This window comes from Trachypithecus francoisi, unplaced genomic scaffold (assembly GCF_009764315.1).
Source record: "Trachypithecus francoisi isolate TF-2019V2 unplaced genomic scaffold, Tfra_2.0 Lachesis_group2, whole genome shotgun sequence".
In the NCBI taxonomy this organism is placed as follows: domain Eukaryota; kingdom Metazoa; phylum Chordata; class Mammalia; order Primates; family Cercopithecidae; genus Trachypithecus; species Trachypithecus francoisi.
This window is the reverse complement of record NW_022681465.1, coordinates 112,177,771-112,201,335: the sequence shown is the minus strand read 5'-3', so window position 1 is coordinate 112,201,335 and position 23,565 is coordinate 112,177,771. Positions and strand designations below refer to the sequence as shown.

Genomic DNA, 23,565 nt, shown 5'->3' with positions numbered 1-23,565 from the left:
TTATTCAGCCTTCAAAAGGAGGGAGATTCTGATGCATGCTACTACATGGTTGATCCATGAAGACATTATGATGAGTCAAATAAGCTAGTCACAAAAGAACAAATATTGCTGATTTCACTTATATGAGATACCTAGAGTAGTCAAATTCACAGAGACAGAAAGTAAAGGGGAAGTTGCCAGGAGCTGGGGGAAGAGGGAATGGGGAGTTAGTGTTTAATGGGCACATAGTTTTAGTTGGGGAAGATGAAAATGTTCTAGATGTGGTGGTTTGATAGTGGTGATGACCACACAATAATGTGAATGTACTTAATGCCACAGAATTGTATACTTAAAAATGATTAAAATGGCTGGGAGTGGTGGCTCATACCTGTAATCCCAGCACTTTGGGAGGCCAAGGCAGGAGGATCACTTGAGGTCAGGTGTTCGAGACCAGCCTGACCAACATGGTGAAACCCCGTCTCTACTAAAAATACAAAAATTAGCTGAGCATGGTGATGCACACCTATAATCCCAGCTATTCGGGAGGCTGAGGCAGGAGAATCGCTGGAACCCATGAGGCGGAGGTTGCAGTGAGTTGAGATCGCACCACTGCACTCCATCCAGCCTGGGCAACAGAGCGAGACTTCATCTCAAAAGAAAAAAAAGGGGGAGGGGGGTTAAAATGGTAAATTTTATGTTATGAATCTTTTACTACAATAAAAAAAGAGAAATATAAGAAAGTCATCATATAAATAGACAAGTGATGAATGTTGAAACACATTAAAATAGAAACAGTTGTACCTCTAGTATGAAAGAGTGTATATAGAATAAAAGAAATTAAAAGTGGTTGTTTTTTTTGTTTTGTTTTGGTTTGGTTTTTTTTGAGACGGAGTTTTTCTCTTGTTGCCTACGCCGGAGAGCAATGGCGCGATCTCAGCTCACCGCAACCTCTGCCTCCCGGGTTCAAGCAATTCTTCTGCCTCAACCTCCCGAGTAGCTGGGATTACAGGCATGTGCCACCACACCTGGCTAATTTTGTATTTTTAGTAGAGACGGGCTTTCTCCATGTTGGTCAGGCTGGTCTCAAACTCCCAACCTCAAGTGATCCGCCCACCTCAGCCTCCCAAAGTGGTGGGGCTACAGGCGTGAGCTACCACGCCTGGCCTTAAAAGTGTTTTATAAAAAATTGTAATAGATAACTGGGCATGGTGGTGCGCACCTGTAATCCCAGCTTGGGAGGCTGCGGCAGGAGAATCACTTGAACCTGGGAGGCGGGGGTTGCAGTGAGCCGAGATCGCTCTGCTGCACTCCAGCCTGGGCAACAGAGCAAGACTCCATCTCAAAAAAAAAAAAAAAAAAAAGTAATAGGTATCTGAATCTAAAGCCCTAGACTGTAGTGTCAAAAAACAAAAAGGAAATGGAAGAATTAAAACACCTTGTCTCAAATAGGAACAAAACTCAAAAATATACATGATTTTGCTCCTTACTGTATTCAAGAAATGCATTAACATGTTTTATTTTAAAGTTTGTAGAATATGCATGAACAGAAAATTGTAAGCCTTAATAATTTACTAACATACCAACAAATTAAAACATTTTTAAATCAAATCAAAGACTTTAAAATTGGGTGGAAACACTTAAAAAGCTCAGTGATGACATGACACCCCACTTAGAATACCTGAAGCTTGCGTGATGTAATTGTACTTACGAAATTACAATACATTTTTCCAAGAATCCCTAAATGTCTCCCCTTTTCTTTTTTCTCTTCACCTTTTTAAAGCATATAGACCCTTAAAGTTTGGGTGATAAATTGACTAGGCCTGGTCCAAATGAGCTTTGGGGTATTTGTTAGGTTCTGTGCTGATATATACTCTTCTTTTTTTTTTGAGATAGAGTCTTGTTCTGTCGCCCAGGATGGAGTGCAGTGGTGCTCCAGCTCACTGCAACCTCTGCCTCCCGGTTTCAAGCAATTCTTCCTGCCTCAGCCTCCCAAGTAGCTGGAAATACACGCGCCTGCCACCATGCCTGGCTAATTTTTATGTTTTTAGTAGAGATGGGGTTTCAGCATGTTGGCCAGGCTGGTTTTGAACTCCTGGACTCAAGTGATCTGCCCACCTCGGCCTCCCTAAGTGCTGGAATTACAGACATGAGCCACCAAGCCTCACCTATATACTTTTATATTTATTAATTGGTAAGCCAGTTGTTGAATCAGTATTTAAGAAATAACTCATCGAGTTTCTTACCTCCCCTCAAGAGATAAATCAGCCATGAGCCTTCTGGGAAGATTAGCTCAAGGGCTAGTTAGGGTTAAAGAGATAGCATGTTTTAAGTATGACTGCCAATATACAGTTCTGGTGGGATACCAACAATGCTATTTTAAAATGAACCGAAAAGGAAGTAATAAAAATGGCTAACATTAAAAAGCAGGACAAAGGTAATTACAAATGAAAAGCAAGAAATCGCAACTCTGGGCAAATAGATCCAAATATCTTGATATTGATAAAGATACAGTGAATGCCGAACAGACAGTATTCATGAGCCGGTGGTGTTCCATCAAAATATACAAAGAAAGGGTGGTTAGCAATACAAATAGAACTTGATTAAAACACAATCGTAGGGCTGGGCGCAGTGGCTCATGCCTGTAATCCCAGCACTTTGGGAGGCCGAGGCAGGTAGATCACCTCAGGTTAGGAGTTTGAGACCAGCCTGGCCAACATGGTGAAACCCTGTCTGTACTAACACAAAATGTTAGCCGGGTGCGGTGGCGGGCACCTGGAATCCCAGCGACTTGGGAGGCTGAGGCAGGAGAATTGCTTGAACCCAGGAGGCAGACGTTGTAGTGAGCTGAGATCGCGCCACTGCACTCCAGCCCGGGTAACAAGAGCAAAACTCTGTCTCAAAAAAAAAAAAAACAACCCACAATTGTAGTAGGAAATTCTAACATACCTTTTATCATCTTTGATAGATCATCTAATCACATTAGAATTTTTATGCTCTTTTAATTCTTTGATCAAAACAAAAAGAAATAAAATTACAAAGTAAAAACATTGAGAAAATTAATAAGAAACCTTAAGAAATTGTACTCAGGGGAAAGATTGTAGCTTTACATATCTCGGTGATTAAACAATAAAAGCCGACAATGAATGAACTGAGAATCCAGCCTAAGAAATTAGAGAACAGAATAATAAGAAAACAGCAAACCCTGCAGGGTACTTCCTGAGTGCTGGATACTGCTTTAATCATTTCACATTTACTAATTTAACCCTCACAACCTTGGAAGGCAGGTAATGTTATTTCCATTTTTCAGATTGAGAAACGGAGGCATTCACAGAATCCTGCTGCAGTAGGCGGTAGAGCCAGGACTGAAACCCAGACAATCTGACCACAGAGTTCATGCTGTTAACTGTTAACTACCACATACACTGCTTTTCTTTTTTTTTTTTGAGACGGAGTCTCACTCAGTCGCCCAGGCTAGAGTGCAGTGGCGTGATCTTCGCTCACTGCAAGCTCCGCCTCCCGAGTTCACGCCATTCTCCTGCCTCAGCCTCCTGAGTAGATGGGACTACAGGTGCCCACCACTACGCCTGGCTAATTTTTTGTATATATATATATTTTTTTGGTAGATATGGGGTTTCACCATGTTAGCCAGGATGGTCTCGATCTCCTGACCTTGTGATCTGCCCGCCTCAGCTTCCCAAAGTGCTGGGATTACAGGCATGAGCCACTGCACCTGGCCTACATACACTGCTTTTCAAAACAGAGAGGAGTTAATTTTAAAAATCAGAAATTAATTAATAGGATTAAAAAATAAATGTAAGAAATTGTCCTTTGAGAAATCCAGAAAAGGATAAGCCTCTGGTAAGTCTAACCAATCTAAAGGAAACAAAAAAAACTCAAAATACATAACAAAAGGAGTAAGAAAGCCACCTGAAAGAGAAATAGAATATAAAAATAAAGCCTACTATATAGCTTTTTTGCTAAAGATTTTAAAAATCTTAGTGAAATATATAACATTCTATGAATACAGTATATAGATTACCAAAACTGACTCAATCCAAAAGAAGGCAGGGAAAGGGGGAAAAAGGGAATGAGGAGGAGAAGAGACAAACAGAAAACAAACAGCAAGATGATAATAAAACAAAAATCTTTCCCACAAAAATCTCAAAGGCCAGATGGCTTTACACAGGTAAAGAAAGAATTTTTTCACAGGAAGAATATCAAACCAGCCAGGCACAGTGGCTCACTCCTGTAATCCCAACCTTCCCAGCACTTTGGAAGGTTGAGGCAGGTGAATCACCTGAGGCCAGGAGTTCGAGACCATCCTGGCCAACATGGTGAAACTCTGTCTCTACTAAAAATAGAAAAATTAGCCAAGTGTGGTGACTCGTGCCTGTTATCCCAGCTACTCCGGAGGCTGAGGCAGGAGAATTGCTTGTACCCAGGAGGCAGAGGTTGCAGTGAGCCGAGATGGCACTGCTGCACTCCAGCCTGGGCAACAGAATGAGACTCTGTCTCAAAAAAAAAAAAAAAAAAAAAAAAGATACCAAACCACAAACTCCAGCAGAAAGCAGAAGAGTCAAGAAACACTTCATCATGCATTTCCTGAAGCTACAAATACCCTGATGCAAAACCAGAAAAGGGGATAAGAGGAAAAATGACTAATACCCCTGGTAAACATAGACACAGAAATTCTTAACGGAATTTAACAAATCTACCCAGAAAGGGCAATACCAAAATAAGCAGAACTCAAGTGGAGTTATGACAAGAATGCAAGATTGGTTTAACATTTAAAAATCACTGTATCAGGTTGGGCACAGTGGCTCACGCCTGTAATCCCAGCACTTTGGGAGGCCGAGGCAGGAGGATCACAAGGTCAGGAGATCGAGACCAACCTGGCTAACACGGTGAAACCCCCATCTCTACTAAAAATACAAAAAAAATTAGCCGGGCGTGGTGGCGGGCGCCTGTCGTCCCAGCTACTCGGGAGGCTGAGGCAGGAGAATGGCGTGAACCCAGGAGGCGGAGCTTGTAGTGAGCCGAGATTGTGCCACTGCCCTCCAGCCTGGGCGACAGAGCAAGGCTCCGTATAAAAAAAAAAAAAATCACTGTATCAGTAGACTAAAACAGAAAACCGTATTACCATATCAATAGATGCAGAAAAAGCAGACAAAATCCAACATCCATTCCTGATACAGCTGTCAGCAAACTAGGAATAGAAGGGGAAGGTACAACTACAAAAGCCCTACCACTAACATCAGACCTAATGGTGACAGTATGAACACGTTCCTTCTGAGACTGGGGAGCAAGGCAAGCATTTCTGCTCTCATTACTTTTCTTCAGCATTGTGCTTGAGGTTCTAACTAGGGCATTAAGAGAAAATTTCAACTTTTTTTTTCAAAAAAGGCAAAGATAGGACATGAAAAAGTAAAACTTTCCTTTTCACAGAAATTGTGATCATCTATATAGAAAGAATTTACCAGGCCAGGCGCAGTGGATCATGCCTGTAATCCCAGCACTCTGGGAGGCCAAGGCGGGTGGATCACCTGAGGTCAGGAGTTCAAGACCAGCCTGGCCAACATGGTGAAACCTTGTGTCTACTAAAAATACAAAATTAGCCAGGCCTAGTGACGCATGCCTGTAATCCCAGCTACTTGGGATGCTGAGGCAAGAGAATCACTTGAACCTGGGAGGTGAAGGTTGCAGTGAGCTGAGATTGCACCTTTGTACTGCAGCCTGGGTGACAAGAACAAAACTCCGTCTCAAAAAAAAAAAGAATTTACAAAAAAACCAACTAGGATAAATGGATTTAGTAAAGTTACAAGATACAAGATCAATATACAAAAATCGATTTCATTTCTATCTAGTAGCAATTAACAACTGTAATTTTGAAATTTTAAAAATAATACCATTTTCAGTAGCAACAAAAATATTAAGTACTTGGAGACCACTTTAACAAAATACATAAAATGCCTGTACACCAATACACACACACACACACACACATTACAGAGAAAAAAAACAGAGCTTCAGTTTTTTTTAAAAATGGGGAGATATGCAGTGTTCCTGTATTGGAAGACTCAATATTGTTAAGATGTCATGTCTTCCCAAATTTATGTAAGATTCATTGTAATCATCAAAACCCCAGCAGGCTCTTTTTAGACACTGACGAGCTACTTCTAATGTTTATATCGAAGTACAGGGAGCCTAGAATATTGGAAACAATTTTTAAAAAGAATGAAGCTGAGAAACTTACACTACCTGGTCTTAAAACTGACTATAAAGCTCTCACAGTAACGACAGTTTAGCATTGTTGTAAGGAGACACATTTAGATCCATGTAACAGAAGAGAATCCTGAAATAGGCACAAATATATATAGTTAACTGATTTTACATAAAGGAGCCAAGATAATTCAGTGAGGAAAGGATACTCTGTTCGATGAATAGTTCTGGAAATAAAAAAATGGATCTTGATCCTTAACTCATCCTGTAAACAAAATTTAACTTGAAATGGATAATAGACCTAAATATACTAGCTAACACTATTCAACTTCTAGAGAAAACAGAAGAAAATCTTTATGACTTTGATATGGACAAAGTTTTTTTTTTTTTTTTTTTTAGACAGAGTCTCACTCTGTCGCCTAGGCTGGAGTGCAGTGGCACAATCTCGGCTCACCGTAACCTCCACCTCCCAGGTTCACACCATTTCCTGACTCAGCCTCCCGAGTAGCTGGGACTACAGACCTGTGCCACCACACCCAGCTAATTTTTTGTATTTTTAATAGAGATGGAGTTTCACCCTGTTAGTCAGGATGGTCTCGATCTCTTGACCTCGTGCTCCACCCGCCTCGGCCCCACAAAGTGCTGGGATTACAGGCGTGAGCCACCGTGCCTGGCAATATGGGCAAAAAGTTCTTAGATAAGACATAAGAGTGAACAATTATCAATTGAAATGGAAAGAGAAAAACACTGATAAATTGGACTTCATCAAAAGTAAAGTCTTTTCATGACAGAAGACACTGTTTAGAAAATAAAAATGCAATTCACAGACTGAAGGAAAATATTTGCAAAACTTATATCTCATAAAGGATTTGTATCCAGAAGATATAGAGAACTCTATCAATACTGAACTATATCACTTGAACTATATCCAACCAGTAATTACCCAACCCAATTTTTTTAAGTGGACAAAAGATTTGAGTAGACTGAGGACACTTCACCATTGAAAATACAGGAATAGCAAGTAAGCATATGGAACTATGCTCGGCATTTTTAGTTACTAGGGAAATGCAAATCCACAAGAAGATACTACTTGCCACCTACTTCACCTACTAGACTTTGTAACCACCCGTTGGATTCACCTTGCCTGCTGCCCAGACAGAACCGATTTATCAAGACAGGAATCACAATGGAGAAAGAGTAATTCACACAGAGCTGGCTGTGAGGGAGACTGGAGTTTTGTTATTATTCAAATCAGTCTCCCCGTGGGTGATGAGAGTTTTTAAAGATAATTTGGTGGGTAGAGGCTTGGGAAGTGGGGAGTGTTGATTGGTCAGGTTGGATATGGAATCATAGAGGGTCGAAGTGAGGTTTTTTAATGTCTTATCTTCCTGGGTGTGATGGCAGAACTGGTTGGGCCAGATTACTGGTCTGGATGGTGTCAGCTGATCCAAAGTGCAAAATATCTCAAGCTCTGATCTTAGGTTTTACAATACAGTGACGTTAGCCCCAGGAGCAATTTGGAGAGGTTCAGGTTCTTGGAGCCAGAGACTGCATGACCCTTAAACTGCAATTTCTAATCTTGTAGCTAATTTGGTAGTCCTGCAAAGACAGACTGGACCCCAGGCAAGAAGGGAGTCATTTTGTTTCAGAGTCAAACCATGAACTGAATTCCTTCCCAAGGTTAGTTCATCCTATGCCCAGGAATGAACAAGGACCGCTTAAGGATTACAAGCAAGATAGAGTCGGTTAGTTCTGATTTCTTTCACTGTCATAATTTCCTTAGTTATAATTTTGCAAAAGCAGTTTCAGAATAACTAAAAAGAGAATTGATAAACAGCTGGTACTGGCCGGGTGCAGTGGCTCATGCCTCCCAAAGTAATCCCAGCACTTTGGGAGGCAGAGGCGGGAGGATTGCCTGAGCTCAGGAGTTCAAGACCAGCCTGGACAACATGGAGAAACCCTGTCTGTACTAAAAATATAAAAAATTTGCCAGGCATGGTGGTACATGCCTGTAATCCCAGCTACTTGGGAGGCTGAGGCAGGAGAATCGCTTGAACCCAGGAGGCAGAGGTTGCGATGAGCCAAGATCATGCCATTGCACTCCAGCCTGGGCAACAAGAGTGAAACACCATCTCAAAATAATAATAAATAAATAAATAACTGGTACATCCATCCATCGAATGGATTAACCAACTCATATAAACAACAAGGTGCATCTCAAAAGCATTATGCAAAGTGAAAGAGGTCAAATACAAAATACACAAAACATATATCTACTCACTCTATGATTCCATTTGTATGAAATTCTTGAAAAGGCAATATAGTGTTAGAAAATAGATCCATTGGTTGACAGGAAGTGAGGAAATAACTCCAGAGGGGCCCAAGGGAACTGTTGAAGACATGGAAATATGCTGTACCACAATTCTGGGGTGGTTACACCACTGAATACATTTTTTCAAAACTTATCAAATTGGACACTTAAAGTGGGTGACTTTTATGGTATTTAAATTATATCTCAATAAAGCTGATTTAATTTTAAAATGTTACGACATCATAGGAAAAAAAGGAAATGCTTCCCAATTCATTGCAACCCTGATACAATAAATGATTTAAAAAAAAAATACAAAAAGAAACAATGGCCTGTCTTACAAATTGATAATGCAAAAATCCAAAATAAAACACCAACCCATAACATCCACCCTTGTGTTAAAACATGAACTGGTAGAATTTATTCCAAGAATGAAAAGGTGATTTATATTTAGGACATTTATTAATGTAATTTATCACATCAGTATGTCAGAGCAAAAAAGCCACATCTTGATAGATGCCCAAAAGAAGGTAAAATTATATATTTCCCATAAAATAATTAATCAGGAATAATGCATAGTACTTCTTTAATTATTAAGAATGCATATCGGGCCAGGCGCGGTGGCTCAAGCCTGTAATCCCAGCACTTTGGGAGGCCGAGGCGGGCGGATCACGAGGTCAGGAGATCGAAACCATCCTGGCTAACACGGTGAAACCCCGTCTCTACTAAGAAATACAAAAAACTAGCCGGGCGAGGTGGCGGGCGCCGGTAGTCCCAGCTACTCAGGAGGCTGAGGCAGGAGAATGGCGTGAACCCGGGAGGCGGAGCTTGCAGTGAGCCAAGATCTGGCCACTGCACTCCAGCCTGGGCGGCAGAGCGAGACTCTGTCTCAAAAAAAAAAAAAAAAAAAAAAAAGAATGCATATCCCACATCAGTAGTGACCAGTGCACAAAATAATGGAACACTAGAGCTGAACTTCCCAAAAAGACCTCTAAAGAAAAGGAACCCTGGCCGGGCGCGTCGGCTCACGCCTGTAATCCCAGCACTTTCGGAGACAGAGGCGGGTGGATCACCTGAGGTCAGGAGTTCAAGACCAGCCTGGTTAACATGGTGAAACCCCGTTTCTACTAAAAATACAAAAAATTATCCAGGCATAGTGGCACATACCTGTAATCTCACCTACTCGGGAGGCTGAGGCAGGAGAATTGCTTGAACCCGGGAGGTAGAGGTTGCAGTGGGCCAAGATTATGCCATTGCACTCCAGCTTGGGCAACAAGAATGACACTCCATCTCAAAACAAATAAAAGAAAAAAAATAAAGAAATCCTATGAAATACTTAGAGAAAGAAAAGAGCGGGGCAGGGGAAAGGAGAGAGGAATCAAGGGAGGCAGAGAGAGAGAAAGGGAAAGGGTTTTGGTAGTCAAATTTGAGAAAGTTTACATTCCACTTTTGAGAATGTCACATTCCATTAACTGTTCAAAGTTTCCAAAAAGTCCGGGAGTAAAAATAAAGCTGCTTAATCATTTTTCCCAAACTTGGACATGAGCCCTTTCTTTTTTTTCCATAATGTATGTAATATGTATGAGAATACTCAGCCAGGCAAGGTGACTCATGCCTGTAATCCCAGCACTTTGGGAGGCCAAGGTGGGCAAATCACCTGAGGTCAGGAGTTCAACACCAGCCTGGCCAACATAGTGAAACCCCGTCTGTACTACAAATACAAAAACTAGCCGGGCGTGGTGGCGCACACCTGTAATCCCAGGTACTCCAGAGGCTGAGGCAGGAGAATCACATGAACCTGGGAGGCAGAGGTTGCGGTGAGCCAATATTACACGACTGCACTCGCTGGGACGACAGAGCAAAACTCTATCTCAAAAAAAAAAAAGAAGAGACCATAACAACTGAAAAACCATAGAACAAATAAAAATACAATGAGGGGGCTACTTATAATAAACACAAAACAATAGTAGTTTCCTATGTACCAGCCACAAGCAATTACACAGTGTTTTTACTTCACTTCATAAGAACAATTATCTTTTTTTTTTTTTTTGAGACGGAGTCTTGCTCTGTCGCCCGGGCTGGAGTGCAGTGGCACAATCTCGGCTCACTGCAAGCCCCGCCTCCCTGGTTCATGCCATTCTCCTGCCTCAGACTCCCGAGTAACTGGGACTATAGGCGTGTGCCACCACGCCCAGCTAATTTTTTGTATTTTTGATAGAGACAGGGTTTCACCATGTTAGCCAGGATGGTCTCAATCTCCTGACCTCATGATCCGCCTGCCTCGGCCTCCCAAAGTGCTGGGATTACAGATGAGAGCCACTGCACCCAGCCAGAACAATTTTTTTAAAATGTAAATTACGTGGGAAGAAACGTACCCAGAAATTTGCGTCAATGACGAAAACATTTGGAATCATATTAAGTTTGAGTAAATGGAGAGATGTGCAGTAGGCCTGGGTAGAAAGGCTGGAGACTGTAGAGGTGTCAGTTTTCTCCAGATTAATACAGTTTCAGTCAAATTACAATTGTGATCACCTGTAAAACTGATAAAATAATTCTTGCCTGGTGCAGTGGCTCACGCCTGTTATGCCAGCACTTTGGGAGGCCGAGGCAGGGGCATCACCTGAGGTCAAGAGTTCAAGACCAGCCTGGCCAACATAGTGAAACCCCATCTCTACTAAAAATACAAAAAACATTAGCTGGATGTGGTGGCGGGTGCCTGTCATCCCAGTTACAGGAGCAGGCTGGGGCAGGAGAATCGCTTGAACCCAAGAGGAGGAGGTTACAGTGAGCCGAGATCGTGCCATTGCACTCCAATCTGGGCAACAAGAGCAAAACTCCGTCTCAAAAATAATAATAATAATTCTAAGGTTTATCTGGGACAATAAGTTAGTATAAGGCATTTTAGAACAAGAAAAAGAAAAATAGATTGTGGGATGATTGCTCTACCCAATATAAAAATTGACTGTCAAGTTAAAATGGTGGGTGTTGGCGTCAGAATGTGTAGATAAGTGGAAACACAATAGAAAGTCTAGAAATCAAGGCTAGTACTCACGAACTCTCCATTGATGCAGGCCAGCCAAAAGAGAAACTTAAGAAAATTTCACATTTTCTTTTTTTTTCTTTTGAGACTTAGTTTCATTCTTGTTGCCCAGTCTGGAGTGCAGCGGCACTGTCTTGGCTCAATGCACTCTCTGCCTCCCAGGTTCAAGCAATTCTGCCTCAGCCTTCCAAGTAGCTGGGATTACAGGCACCTGCCGCCATGCCCAGCTAAGTTTTATAGGGGGGTTTCGCCATGTTGACCAGGCTGGTGTCAAACTCCTGACCTCAGGTGATCTGCCTGCCTTGGCCTCCCAAAGTGCTGGGATTACAGGCATGAACCACCATGCTTAGTCCACATTTTCATATTAAGATAAATTCCAAATACATTAAAACCTCAAATGACAAGAAGAAAACAACTGTTCTGAGAATGCTAGAAATATGGGTGAACATTTGTATAATCTTTCTAGATAAAAATTTTATTTGTTCCTACCTAATTACATAAAAATAATAATTTTCAGGACAGCAGATAACACAACCAAAAAAATTAAAATTGGGGTTAACTATAGTGTACAAAGTATGCATACAAATTATATAAATAACAATGATGCTGCTGTGGTTGGTGATTTTTTTAAAAAAGACATAGTCAAGTAGAGAAAAAGCTAAAAGACATAGTCAAGTAGAGAAAAAAGCTAAAAGTTTTAATGTTGTACATAGCTTTTGTTCCAGCAAATTTACTCATTTCTTTCAGAATAATCTTGGATGTGGGGATAGATTTATGTATGAGAGTTTATTTACTTCCTTATCCTTTACAAATGGAGTAAAATTAGAAGCAATTTATATGCCCAACACTAGGAGACTGGTATATATTACAGTATCTTATAATCGTGTATAATAGAATACTGTGAAGCACTTAAAAAGATGGTGTATTCTTTTTTTTTTTTTTGAGACAAAGTCTCACTCTGTTGCCCAGGCTGGAGTGCAGTAGTACAATCTTGGCTCACTGCAACCACTGCCCCACAGGTTCAAGTGATTTTCCTGCCTCAGCCTCCTGGGCAGCTGGGATTACAGGCGCCTGCCACTACACCTGGCTAATTTTTGTATTTTTAGTAGAGACGGGTTTTCACCATGTTGGCCAGGCTGGTCTTGAACTCCTGACCTCGTGATCCACCCACCTTGGCCTCTGAAGTGCTGGGATTACAGGTGTGAGCCACCACGCCTGGCCTATTAATTTATTAAGGCTGCCATAACAAATTGCCACCAACTTGAGCCTCACAGTTATGGAGGCTCGAGGTCTGATATCAGGGTGTCAACAGTGCCGTGCTCCCTCTGAGAATCCTTCCTTGGGGTTTCCAAGGTTCTAGAAGCTCTAGGAATGTTTTGATATGCCTTGGTATATGGGTACATCGCTGTCATTTCTGCCTCCTTCATCACTTGGCCTTCTTCTACGTCTGATTGCACGTGGCCTTCCTATAAGGACACCATTCATTGGATTTAGGGACCACTCTAATCCAGTATGCCTTCATCTGAACTAACGGCATCTGCAGAGACCCCATTTCCAAATCCGGTCACATTCTGAGGTTGCAGGTGAACATGAATTTGGGGGAGACACGGTTCAACCCAGTATAGATTATATAGAAGAATATCTGAAGACACAGAGACATGTTTACAATGTATTACTGATTAAAGAAGGCGGTTATAAAGCAGCAGATCCGCTGTGAGGCCTTTAAGTAAACACATCACATTTAGATTCCAGAAGAGAGACTGAAAATATACGCATCAAAACATTACCACTGGAGATGAGTAGGTAAAGACTTCAGTGATTTTAAGTGCTCTAATAGATTCCTGTATTTTCTAAATTTTTGGCAATGAATATGTGTTTTTTTGATAAAGGGAAGGAAATAAAGAATGATGTACCTAACAGTTCGTTTTTTTTTTTCGTCAAGAGTCTTCTGAGGCTGGACATGGTGGCTTACGCCTGTAATCCAGCACTTTGGAGGCCATGGCAGGCAGATCGCTTAAACCCAAGAGTTCAAAATCAGCCTGGGCAACATGGTGAAATCCTGTGTCTATGAAAAATGCAAAAAAATTAGGCAGGCATGGTGGTGCATGCCTATGGTCCCAGCTACTCAGGAAACTGAGGTGGGAGGATCATTTGAGCCCAGGAGTTCAAGGCTATGGTGAGCCGAGATCATGCCATTGCACTTCAGCCTGGGTAACAGAGTGAGACCCTGTCTTTAAAAAAAAAAAAAAAAAAAAAAAAGACCGGGTGCGGTGGCTCACGCCTATAATCCCAGCACTTTGGGAGGCTGAGACTGGTGGATCACGAGGTCAGGAGATCGAGACCATCCTGGCTAACACGGTGAAACCCCGTCTCTACTAAAAAATACAAAAACCTAGCCAGGCGAGGTGGCAGGCGCTTGTAGTCCCAGCTACTCGGGAGGCTGAGGCAGGAGAATGGCGTAAAATCAGGAGGCAGAGCTTGCAGTGAGCTGAGATCCGGCCACTGCACTCCAGCCTGGGCGACAGAGCGAGACTCCGTCTTAGAAAAAAAAAAAAAAATTCTTCGTGAACTAGCTTTTCATTCTATAGGTATAAAAATGAATATCCTTGATTACCATAACTTTTGTCTAATTGGTTAAAATATTTTAGAGTTTACAAATTCAAAATACATTATAAAATATGTCACTTAAAGAGTATTTCAAAGTTGAATGCTCCCCTGTTCCCTATATATAATTTCTTTTCTGGCTTTTCCAAACTACAGGTAATTTGAGATGAACAGGTTTGAATTTTTTTTTTTTGAGAGGATCTTACTCTGCCTAGGCTGGAATACAGTGGTATGATTTTTATTTTTTTGTAGAGACAGAGTCTCACCATGTTGCTCAGGCTGGTTTTGAATTCCTGGGCTCAAGCAATCCTCCTCCCTCAGCCTCCCAAAGTGCTGAGATTACAGGCATAAGCCACCATGCCCAGCCTGAAATGTTCATTTTAAGTGCTTATTGTCCTGCATGTTTTGAAATTTTTGCTGACTATATGTAACAAATTTATCACTCCATCTAGGCACAAGTGTTTTAGGTGAGCATAAACTTTTTTTTTTTTTTTTTTTTTGAGTCAGAGTCTCACTCTGTCACCAGTCTGGAGTGCAATGGTGCGATCTCAGCTTACTGCAACATCTGCCTCCCAGATTCAAGCAGTTCTCCTGCCTCAGCCTCCCGAGTAGCTGGGATTACAGGCAGGTACCACCACACCCCACTAATTTTTGTATTTATAGTAGAGACAGGGTTTCACCATGTTGGCCAGGATGGTCTCAATCTCTTGACCTCGTGATCTGCCTGCCTCAGCCTCCCAGAGTGCTGGGATTACAGGCGTGAGCCTCCATGCCTGGCCAGAGCATAAACTTTTAAAATCTTGTAGCCACTTGTCTCTAGGGTACTGGGGAGATATTTGAAATGAGCAATTGCCATATTATTTGTTATTTTCTTAGGCAAGGAATTGTTCCTCCTGGTCTTACAGAAAATGAATTATGGAGAGCAAAGTACATCTATGATTCGGCTTTTCATCCTGACACTGGGGAGAAGATGATTTTGATAGGAAGAATGTCAGCCCAGGTTCCCATGAACATGACCATCACAGGTTGCATGATGACGTTTTACAGGTACGTTATGAATATGTAGCAACAGTTTGTTTACCATTACAGAAGCCCAAAATCTATTTTTGTATGTAAATAATTTTGTTGAAATTAGTGTTATTTCATAAGTATATGAAGTGGCAAACAAGGTAATTAGCTTGCTTGACTCGTTCCGTCATGTACTTATGAATCAAAACATCATGTTGAACTCCTTTAGTTTATACAATAAAAAATAAAATTGAAGACAATAAAAAACAAAAAACGGAGCATTATTGATGTAAAAAGAATAAAGTCATTTGGCTTTTAGTTCCATTGTGTTTGAATGTTGTTACTCTGGGACTCTTTTTTTTTTTTTAACCTTTCCCCTCTGCTAAATAGCATCTTCTTAGTTGTTCAAAAGGAGGTCGAATTTTTTTTCTAAATCTTAGCCCCAAAACAAAATGAAATGGAGAAAGAAAATAAAGAGTCTGCAAGCAGATTCTCCTTTGACTCCATTCATATAGATATAAGTATAGATATGAGTGTAGATAGAGGCACACTAAAGGTGTATGTGTAGACATAGACATATAGCACTCCTCATGCTGTTAGGAGGGCCCAGGACTGCTTAGCCTACAAATTTTGTCTTTTATCCCCAAAAGAAGGGATCTGGCATTTATTGAATGTCTATTCTGTACCAGGCTCTCTACAACTTTTATCTTACTTCATCCTCATGGTAACCCTCTGAGCTTGGTGTTGTCTATATCTATGGAACAAGGACATGGATGATCCCAGAGGATAAAAACTTGCCCAGCACACAGGTCCTAAGCCTGTGGCCTTGTGGCTTTCTCCCTCCCCCAGTACGTCTCCTCTGTGGTTACTGGTGTCCACATTTTCTGTTCTGTGCCGCGGCTGGGTCCCGGTGATGGTGGGTATGTGACGGATGGCTCTGTTTTAGGACTACGCCGGCTGTGCTGTTCTGGCAGTGGTCCCGGTGATGGTGGGTATGTGACGGATGGCTCTGTTTTAGGACTACGCCGGCTGTGCTCTTCTGGCAGTGGATTAACCAGTCCTTCAATGCTGTCGTCAATTACACCAACAGAAGTGGAGACGCACCCCTCACTGTCAAGTAAGGCTATGAGATTTCACCGCTCTCTGCAGTTCTCCAACCTTCATTTTATTAAGTGGTGATACTCTCCTATTTAAAAAAGCGTATGTGTACACATTTTTATATTGTTCAGAATATTATGTAGCATCTTTTTTGTAGCTTTTTTTTAAAAAAGTAAAGTGTTTCTTTTTCTCTCTCTCTATCAAGAAAACGGTCTTCTTCTAGCCTGCCTTCTCAGACGTTACTCATGGTTTTGGAGGTACTGGTAGGATGATACCTCCTTCTCACCCTGGAGCTCGTGGCCCTATAGAACACACAGCGGGCAGCACCAGTCTGACCTCTGATAAGTGACAGGCTGTTCCCCCATCTACCCTACCTGAGTCGACAGACACCAATGTTAAAAGTAGGGGAGACAAAGTGTGGTCTCTGCAGAAATCAAGGGGAGATCATGGCGGTGTGACCTTTGTATCTGATGTGTTTTTAAAATAGCTCATCTCTGGAGCCCAAAAGAAAGCAATGAGTTTAATTTTTTGTCACCTGTTGAAAAGAAAAATAGGCCAACAAGATTAGTTAACCACAAATGTTAGTTAGCATAATTGTATTATACTTGAAAGAAAAGTGCTTCTCTTTTTTATCACTTAAAATTGCTTTTGACAACCCATATTCTTCTACTGTTGTCATATGGAACAAAGGATCTTGAACTCTGTAACCCAGTGGTGTTTATCGCAATTAAAATTTCTTTTAAGAGAGAATTGCTTGGGCTTTATAGTTTTTGGACGATAAGACTTAGTATTTTTATACAGTTAAGATCTCATGTTTTAAATGGCAGCACTTCGTTTTTGCTTTCAGTGTGTATATTAATATTTTGAGAAGTATTTTAAACAAATATGCTCCAAACATTTAGCCCAATATGCATTCCCCTGTATTCATAGCTTCCTACATGCAGCACACAGCTCCCCTCCTTTCCACGAATACAAAGTCTGTATGTTTATTTATTTGTATATTTTAACCAACTCACCTCAAAGAATACGTGTCTGCTTTTGGAGTTACAGTCAAGATACGTGTGAAGAATCCCATTTTTTACGGATCTGCTTGCTTTTTCTCTAGATTCCCCTATTTGTGGAGTGATAATGTTGTTTTGTAGACTCTTCATTCTGAATCATTCTCTTTTATATTTCCCTTTTATTTCTTCAAATAATGTTGCACCAGTTTCCTGACATGCCCTCGTTGTCTACACGATATCCTTTTTTCTTTTCAGTGAGTTGGGAACAGCTTACGTTTCTGCAACAACTGGTGCTGTAGCAACAGCTCTAGGACTCAACGCATTGACCAAGGTACTCAGATTTTTATTTCCATAATAAAGCTGCTTAATTTGTTATCATCTGTCTGGCTCTAAATCCCTCTATTATTTATTAAAATAGTTCAAGTCATATGGCTTTCTTGTTATAGTCCTTATCTTCAACTGCGTATTTTAGTTATATTTTCCAATAACTTTGGGAAGAGTTGTCACCAATAACACCTACCAGGACTGTGGTCTGTGCCTGGCTCTGTGTACAAAGTGCTAAATGTTCACCCATCCTGACAGCCCTCCAGAGGCATTGCAGTGGGCAGTGTGCCTCAGGCCACAGCTCTGAAGAGAGGCAAGAGCATCTCTCTCTCTCGGCACTCCAAAGCCCATCCTCCTGCAACCACACTTAGCTACAATGACTTAGAAGCTTGCATGGTCCCAGCACAGCCATGTGGGAAACATACAAATACTGCCAGGAAAATTTTGAAAGTATTCTTGGCCTGAGTTTCTCTGCAAATCGACTCTGCATTTTTCAGAGTTTTCAAGAAGAAATAAGTTACTTCCACGCACTAGTACAGGAAAAATAAGATAAAACTTTTGAAATTTTCTCCTCTGCAGCATGTCTCACCACTGATAGGACGTTTTGTTCCCTTTGCTGCCGTAGCTGCCGCTAATTGCATCAATATTCCATTAATGAGGCAAAGGTAAGACGAATATGCACTCTCAGTAGGGACTCTCTCTTGACGGGAGAGTCTCTTTTAATAATTAGCTTTGTTGAAACTTTCAAATATTTGTTTTAATACGTATAGGTGAAATTATGTGAGATCTTGGATTTCCTTCAAAATAATCTGGGGTTGGGGATGAGGATGGGTGTGTTGATAAAACAAGCTTAGCCATGAGTTACTGATTATTGAAGCAGACTGAGGAGTGCAGAGAGGGGGCTGATGCTGGAATAGTCTTTCTGTGTCTGTATAATAAAAAGTTTAAAAGATATATCTCAAGCTTACATTGAGTTGTGCTTGGGTTAGACAAAGTCTATCCAAAGAAAGTTTATTCTCTAAAATAGATTCCTTTTTTTCCCTCCAGAATTTTCTTTTGGAGCTTAAAGTAACATTATTCTGTGTCTTTGGAAGTATTGTTTTAGAACTGACAAAAATTAAAGGAGAAGAAAGAACAACAAAAGTGTTTTGGAATGGATAATAAAAAACAGGGGTAACCGCAGAAGTTATACTTAGTGTTAGTAAATGTAGTTAATAAATACACAATAGGGCCATGTGCGAGTGACTGTTTCCATGTCAGCATACTAAGTTTGTTGACTTAATAATGTGTGTTATATCTGTTTCGCATTTGGAAAGTTGCTCAAATTTGCACGTGAGCATAGACTGAAGTTAGCGTATCCACCCTTCGAATCGTATTGTTACTGAAAAAGGTTTTAAAAGTTTACTAGGTTGTTTTACTTTTATTTCTATCAAAGGAGGATTAAACTTGTCCATGGTATTTAAAAATAAATGTGTCTGCTGGGCGCAGTGGCTCACGCCTGTAATCTCAGCATTTTGGGAGGCCGAGGCAAGTGGATCACCTGAGGTCAGGAATTCAAGACCAGCCCGGCCAACGTGGCAAAACCCCATCTCTACTAAAAATACAAAAATTAGCCAGCACACTGGCACACACCTATAATTCTAGCTACTCGGGAGGAGGCAGGAGAATCGCTTTGAACCTGGGAGGCGGAGGTTGCAGTGAGCAGAGATAGCACCACTACACTCCAGCCTGGGCAACAGTGTGAGACTCTGTCTCAAAAAAAAAAAAAAAGATGTGTCAGTACCAAAAAATGACACTTGAGTGGGTATTTTAATTAAGTAGAGGCTTGATCTTTCCCAACATAGTACTGTTTCGGGACATTTCTTGAAGGCATTGGTGGAGCTCTCTGTATGTGTTTTGCTCTACAGGGAGCTCAAAGTTGGCATTCCTGTCACAGATGAAAATGGGAACCGCTTGGGGGAGTCAGCGAACGCTGCGAAACAAGCCATCACACAAGTCGTCGTGTCCAGGATTCTCATGGCAGCCCCTGGCATGGGTTAGCAGGACTTTGTCATTTATTCCAATACAGGTTGAACAAGCGTTCACAGATCTGTGAACCAGAAAACAAACACAAATATCGTGCCTCTTAGCGGAAATTGCCTTCCCGTGGGGGTGGCAGAAAATAAACAAGTAAATAAAGTTATAGTGTGTGCAGTGGTGATGAGGGCTAAGGGGGTAGGGGGCTAGGGCATGTGGGGGTGGAGGTAGGGCAGCCGGGAAGAGCACGAGGTGGAGGTGTGGGAGTGAGCCAAGTGGGTATCAGGGATGAATATTCTGGCAGAGGGAACCACAGGCAGGAGTTTGCCTGGTGTGTTGCAGGCATTACGGGTGCAGGTGCAGCTAGGGCACAGTGGGAGGGGTGGGGAGCAGTAGGAAGGGAGTCAGGAGGCCACAGACGACAGAGCACGGATGGCGGCCCTGGCATTTCACACTTGGGTTTTAGTCTGAGAGTTAAGAAGCCAGGCAGGGTTTTGAATACGGGAGCAGCACAGTCTGACTTAGGTTTTATTTGTGTGACTCTGGGTGGTGGATTGAGAATAGGCTGAAGGGGAACGACAATGTTCAGTGAAGGCTGTCCAGGAGGCTGCCTCGGTAATCCAAGCAAGAGGCAGTGATGGGCTGGACCAGGGCCATACAGTGGGAATTTGACCAGAAAGAATTGATGGAGCAAATTGGAATGGTTAGAGCAGCTATTGATAAATTGTGTGCCAAGCAACTAGTCAGTTTTCCCTATAGGGGCTGGGATCAGCATGACCAGAAACAGAAACTCTATATTGTATTTAGTTCTGCTGAGAATCTCTAGTCCACCCTAAGGCTGCTTAGAGCTACCTTCAGACTGGGGGCCTAAAGAAAGTTCTCAGACTGAGAAATCAGAAGGCCTGGGAGTTAGAGTGCTCTTCACAGAAAACAAACAGAAATTAGTATGTTTAATTTTCATCATCTAAACTGAATGCAAACAACACTTGGCAATTAAAATGAAGTTCGCCAATGAAGTATACTTCATCAGCTGCTGTCAGGTCATCCATTAATACTTTCTGGAGGTTTTTAAATTCCTTTTGTCACTGTGACTGCTCGTTAGCAGGCAGGAAGAGCAAGCAACAAAAGTTGAAGAAAAGTGCACGAAGGAAAACTTTGAGGAACATTATATTCACATTCCAGCAAATTGGGGGAAAACTGCTATTAGCTAATTTCACACAGGAGTGCCTTGGTGCCCTGTCTGAAGCTAGTGTGTTCTGTAGGGGTGGCTGCATAGCCACAGTCCTGACACATGGGCAAAGCATCCCCTGAGTCCAGGGACCAGCACGCTTGTCACTAACCTAAGAGGAGGCTATGGAACCCCCCCCCACCAGTGTGCCTGCTGAGCCCTGATTTACAGATTTGCTGAAATCGAGGTTGCAGCTCCAGCTTCTGCCCTGGGTTTGTTTTGTTTTGTTGTTGTTGTTGTTGTTGTTGTTGTTGTTGTTGTTGTTGAGACAGGGCATTGCCGTGTCCCTCAGGCTGGAGTGCAGTGCTGTGATCATGGCTCACTGCAGCCTCAACTTCCCTGGGCTCAGGTGATCCTCCTACCTCAGCCTCCCAAGTAGCTGGGACTACAGGCATGTGCCACCACACCCACCTTCATTTTTATACATTTTGTAGAAACAGGGTTTTGTCATATTGCCCAACTGGTCTAGAACTCCTGGGCTCAAATGATCCACCCACCCTGGCCTCCCAAAATTCTGGGTTTACAGCTGTGAACCACTGTGTCCGGCCCTGGGTTTGCTTTTGATTGTGGTCTTTTCTGTTTTGAATCGCCTCACTCCTCTTAGACTTCAGCCAGCCCAGCCCATCAAATCCATTTCTAGTGATTTGACTATTTTAAACACTATTTAGTCCCCAGAGAAGAAATACAATCTTTCTGTCCCAATGCAGTTTATAAGAATAATTGATGTACTGAAGTAGTGGATATGACAGTTTAGTCTGATACAAGTTGTCAGCAAACGAACGAATGCTGTCCACCACATACCCAGTGCTTTACGTGCATTATTGTATCCAATTTCCCCATTTCATAGAAAAAGAAAACAGAAAACTGAAGTTCAGAGAAGTTAGGTAACTTCTCCAGGGTCACCCAGCTAGCAAGTGGTCTAGCCCAGCGGTCCCAAACCTTTTTAGCACCAGGGACCCATTTCATGGGAAGACAATTTTTTCATGGACCAGGGGTCAGGGGGATGGTTTCAGGATGATTCAAGCACATGAAATTGATTGTGCACTTTAATTCCATTATTATTACATTGTAATATACAATGAAATAGTGACACAACTGCCCATCATGTCGAATCAGTGGGAGCCCTGAGCCTGTTTTCCTGCAGCTAGACAGTCCCATCTGGGGGTGGTGGGAGACAGTGACAGGTCATCAGGCACTGGATTCTCATAAGGAGCGGGCAACCTAGATCCCTTGGATGTGCAGTTCTCAGTGGAGAACTCCTGTTCTCCTGTGAGAATGGAATGCGGTCGCTGATCTGACAGGAGGCAGAGCGCAAGCATAATGCAAGCAATGGCGAGCGGCTATAAATATAGCTAAAGCTTCATTCAGTTGCCCGCTGCCCTCCTCCTGCTGTGCGGCCCAGTTCCTAACAGGCCACAGATCCAAACCAGTCCATGGCCCAGGGACTGGGGACCCCTGGTCTAGTCTGTACGGAAGCAGTTTCCGCCTGACTCCAAGGCAGGATTCTTTACACCATCCTCCCTGCCTTGTGCACTTTGTTTCATTAATACAGGAAGAAAAAGTTCTTGATATTTTCATTTTTGCCTATTTAAACTTAAAAGTAAAGTTATTTTCAAGATTATAAAATGATCTGGCTTGCAGAGGATGTGATATTACTTTTCAAAAATTTAGAAAACAGGAACAGTTTTTAATTTAATGAATTCAAATGTAATAATTTAAAGAATTACTACAAACTGTTTTTACTGTGACAGTGGAAACAGCCTAAAAGTGACAGAAGTTTTCTGTTAAATGGTTGAAAAAAAAATGTAAGCTGAAAATTGACATTAAATAAAGATTTAAGTGGATCTGTCTTTATTTGCAGCCATCCCTCCATTCATTATGAACACGTTGGAAAAGAAAGCCTTTTTGAAGGTAAGCTGTAGTTCTTTTGCCATTTTCTCAACCCTTTTTATTTCTTTTTAGATTTCAAACTGTACAGAGTATTTCCTACCTAAACAGTATAGAATTTGAAGGCCACTTTCTCCTGGGCACTTATGTAAATAAAAAGATGTTCCCAGGAAGATTTGATTTCTAATCTCAGATATTTGAAAAAGCTTTTTGTAAATAAAGATTGCTACTTTTGAGAGGTTTTAACTCAGTTACACACACAGTCATCTATTGGATGCCTGGCTGGGTAAAAATGAAGGGATGATGTGAATTTGGAATGATATGTGTACAAGTCAGTAGTCATCCCATCAGGAATGAAAAAATCATTCAGAGTAGCAGCTTCATGGGGTCTCAGTTTGGGAACAGTTACCACAGTTCCTCTCATCTCAGTGACAAACACTGAACAGAAGACAGTTGGGCATGTTGCATAAGTTTCTTGCTGTGACAGATGGAAATTTCTGTAGATATTTTCCTGGCATTTTCTCATGCGAAGGAGCTGGCAAATGATAAAAGCAGTTAGCCCCATCTTAGCCCACCATTGCTGCATTGTTCCAGGCTGTTACACAATGATAAGATGAAAAACTATTGTGTTCTCCCCACTTTCATCTTAAATTGTGGTTTTTTTAGCTTTGCTTGATGTTGTACCCTTTGATCATCATTTGGAAGTCTGTCGCCTCGCCTACTCTTCCCACCGAAGCCCCCTACCTGCCCCACTCCCCACATGGAAGGGCCCATTGGTTTCAGAACCCCAGCGTGAAGGTCCAGAGAGATGATCAGGACAGCTCGTGGCTCAGTCCTGGCACCTCAGTGGCTA

At 41.8% G+C, this 23,565-nt stretch overlaps 1 protein-coding gene across 11 annotated transcripts in view; it reads left to right on the top strand.

Annotated features, from left to right (window-relative positions):
- The window catches only part of SFXN1 (sideroflexin 1), a 52,282-nt gene that overhangs the window by 16,553 nt on the left and 12,164 nt on the right, over positions 1-23,565 (top strand). For 8 of the 11 annotated variants that reach the window (XM_033180131.1, XM_033180132.1, XM_033180134.1 and 5 more), the window contains 6 exons: positions 15,027-15,197; positions 16,177-16,275; positions 17,513-17,588; positions 18,161-18,246; positions 19,489-19,616; positions 22,687-22,736. In XM_033180131.1, coding sequence (XP_033036022.1) covers positions 15,027-15,197; positions 16,177-16,275; positions 17,513-17,588; positions 18,161-18,246; positions 19,489-19,616; positions 22,687-22,736 — 610 coding nt within the window. The remainder of the gene's footprint in view (positions 1-15,026; positions 15,198-16,176; positions 16,276-17,512; positions 17,589-18,160; positions 18,247-19,488; positions 19,617-22,686; positions 22,737-23,565) is intronic. The other 3 variants (XM_033180140.1, XM_033180139.1, XM_033180138.1) reach the window with 2 other exon arrangements.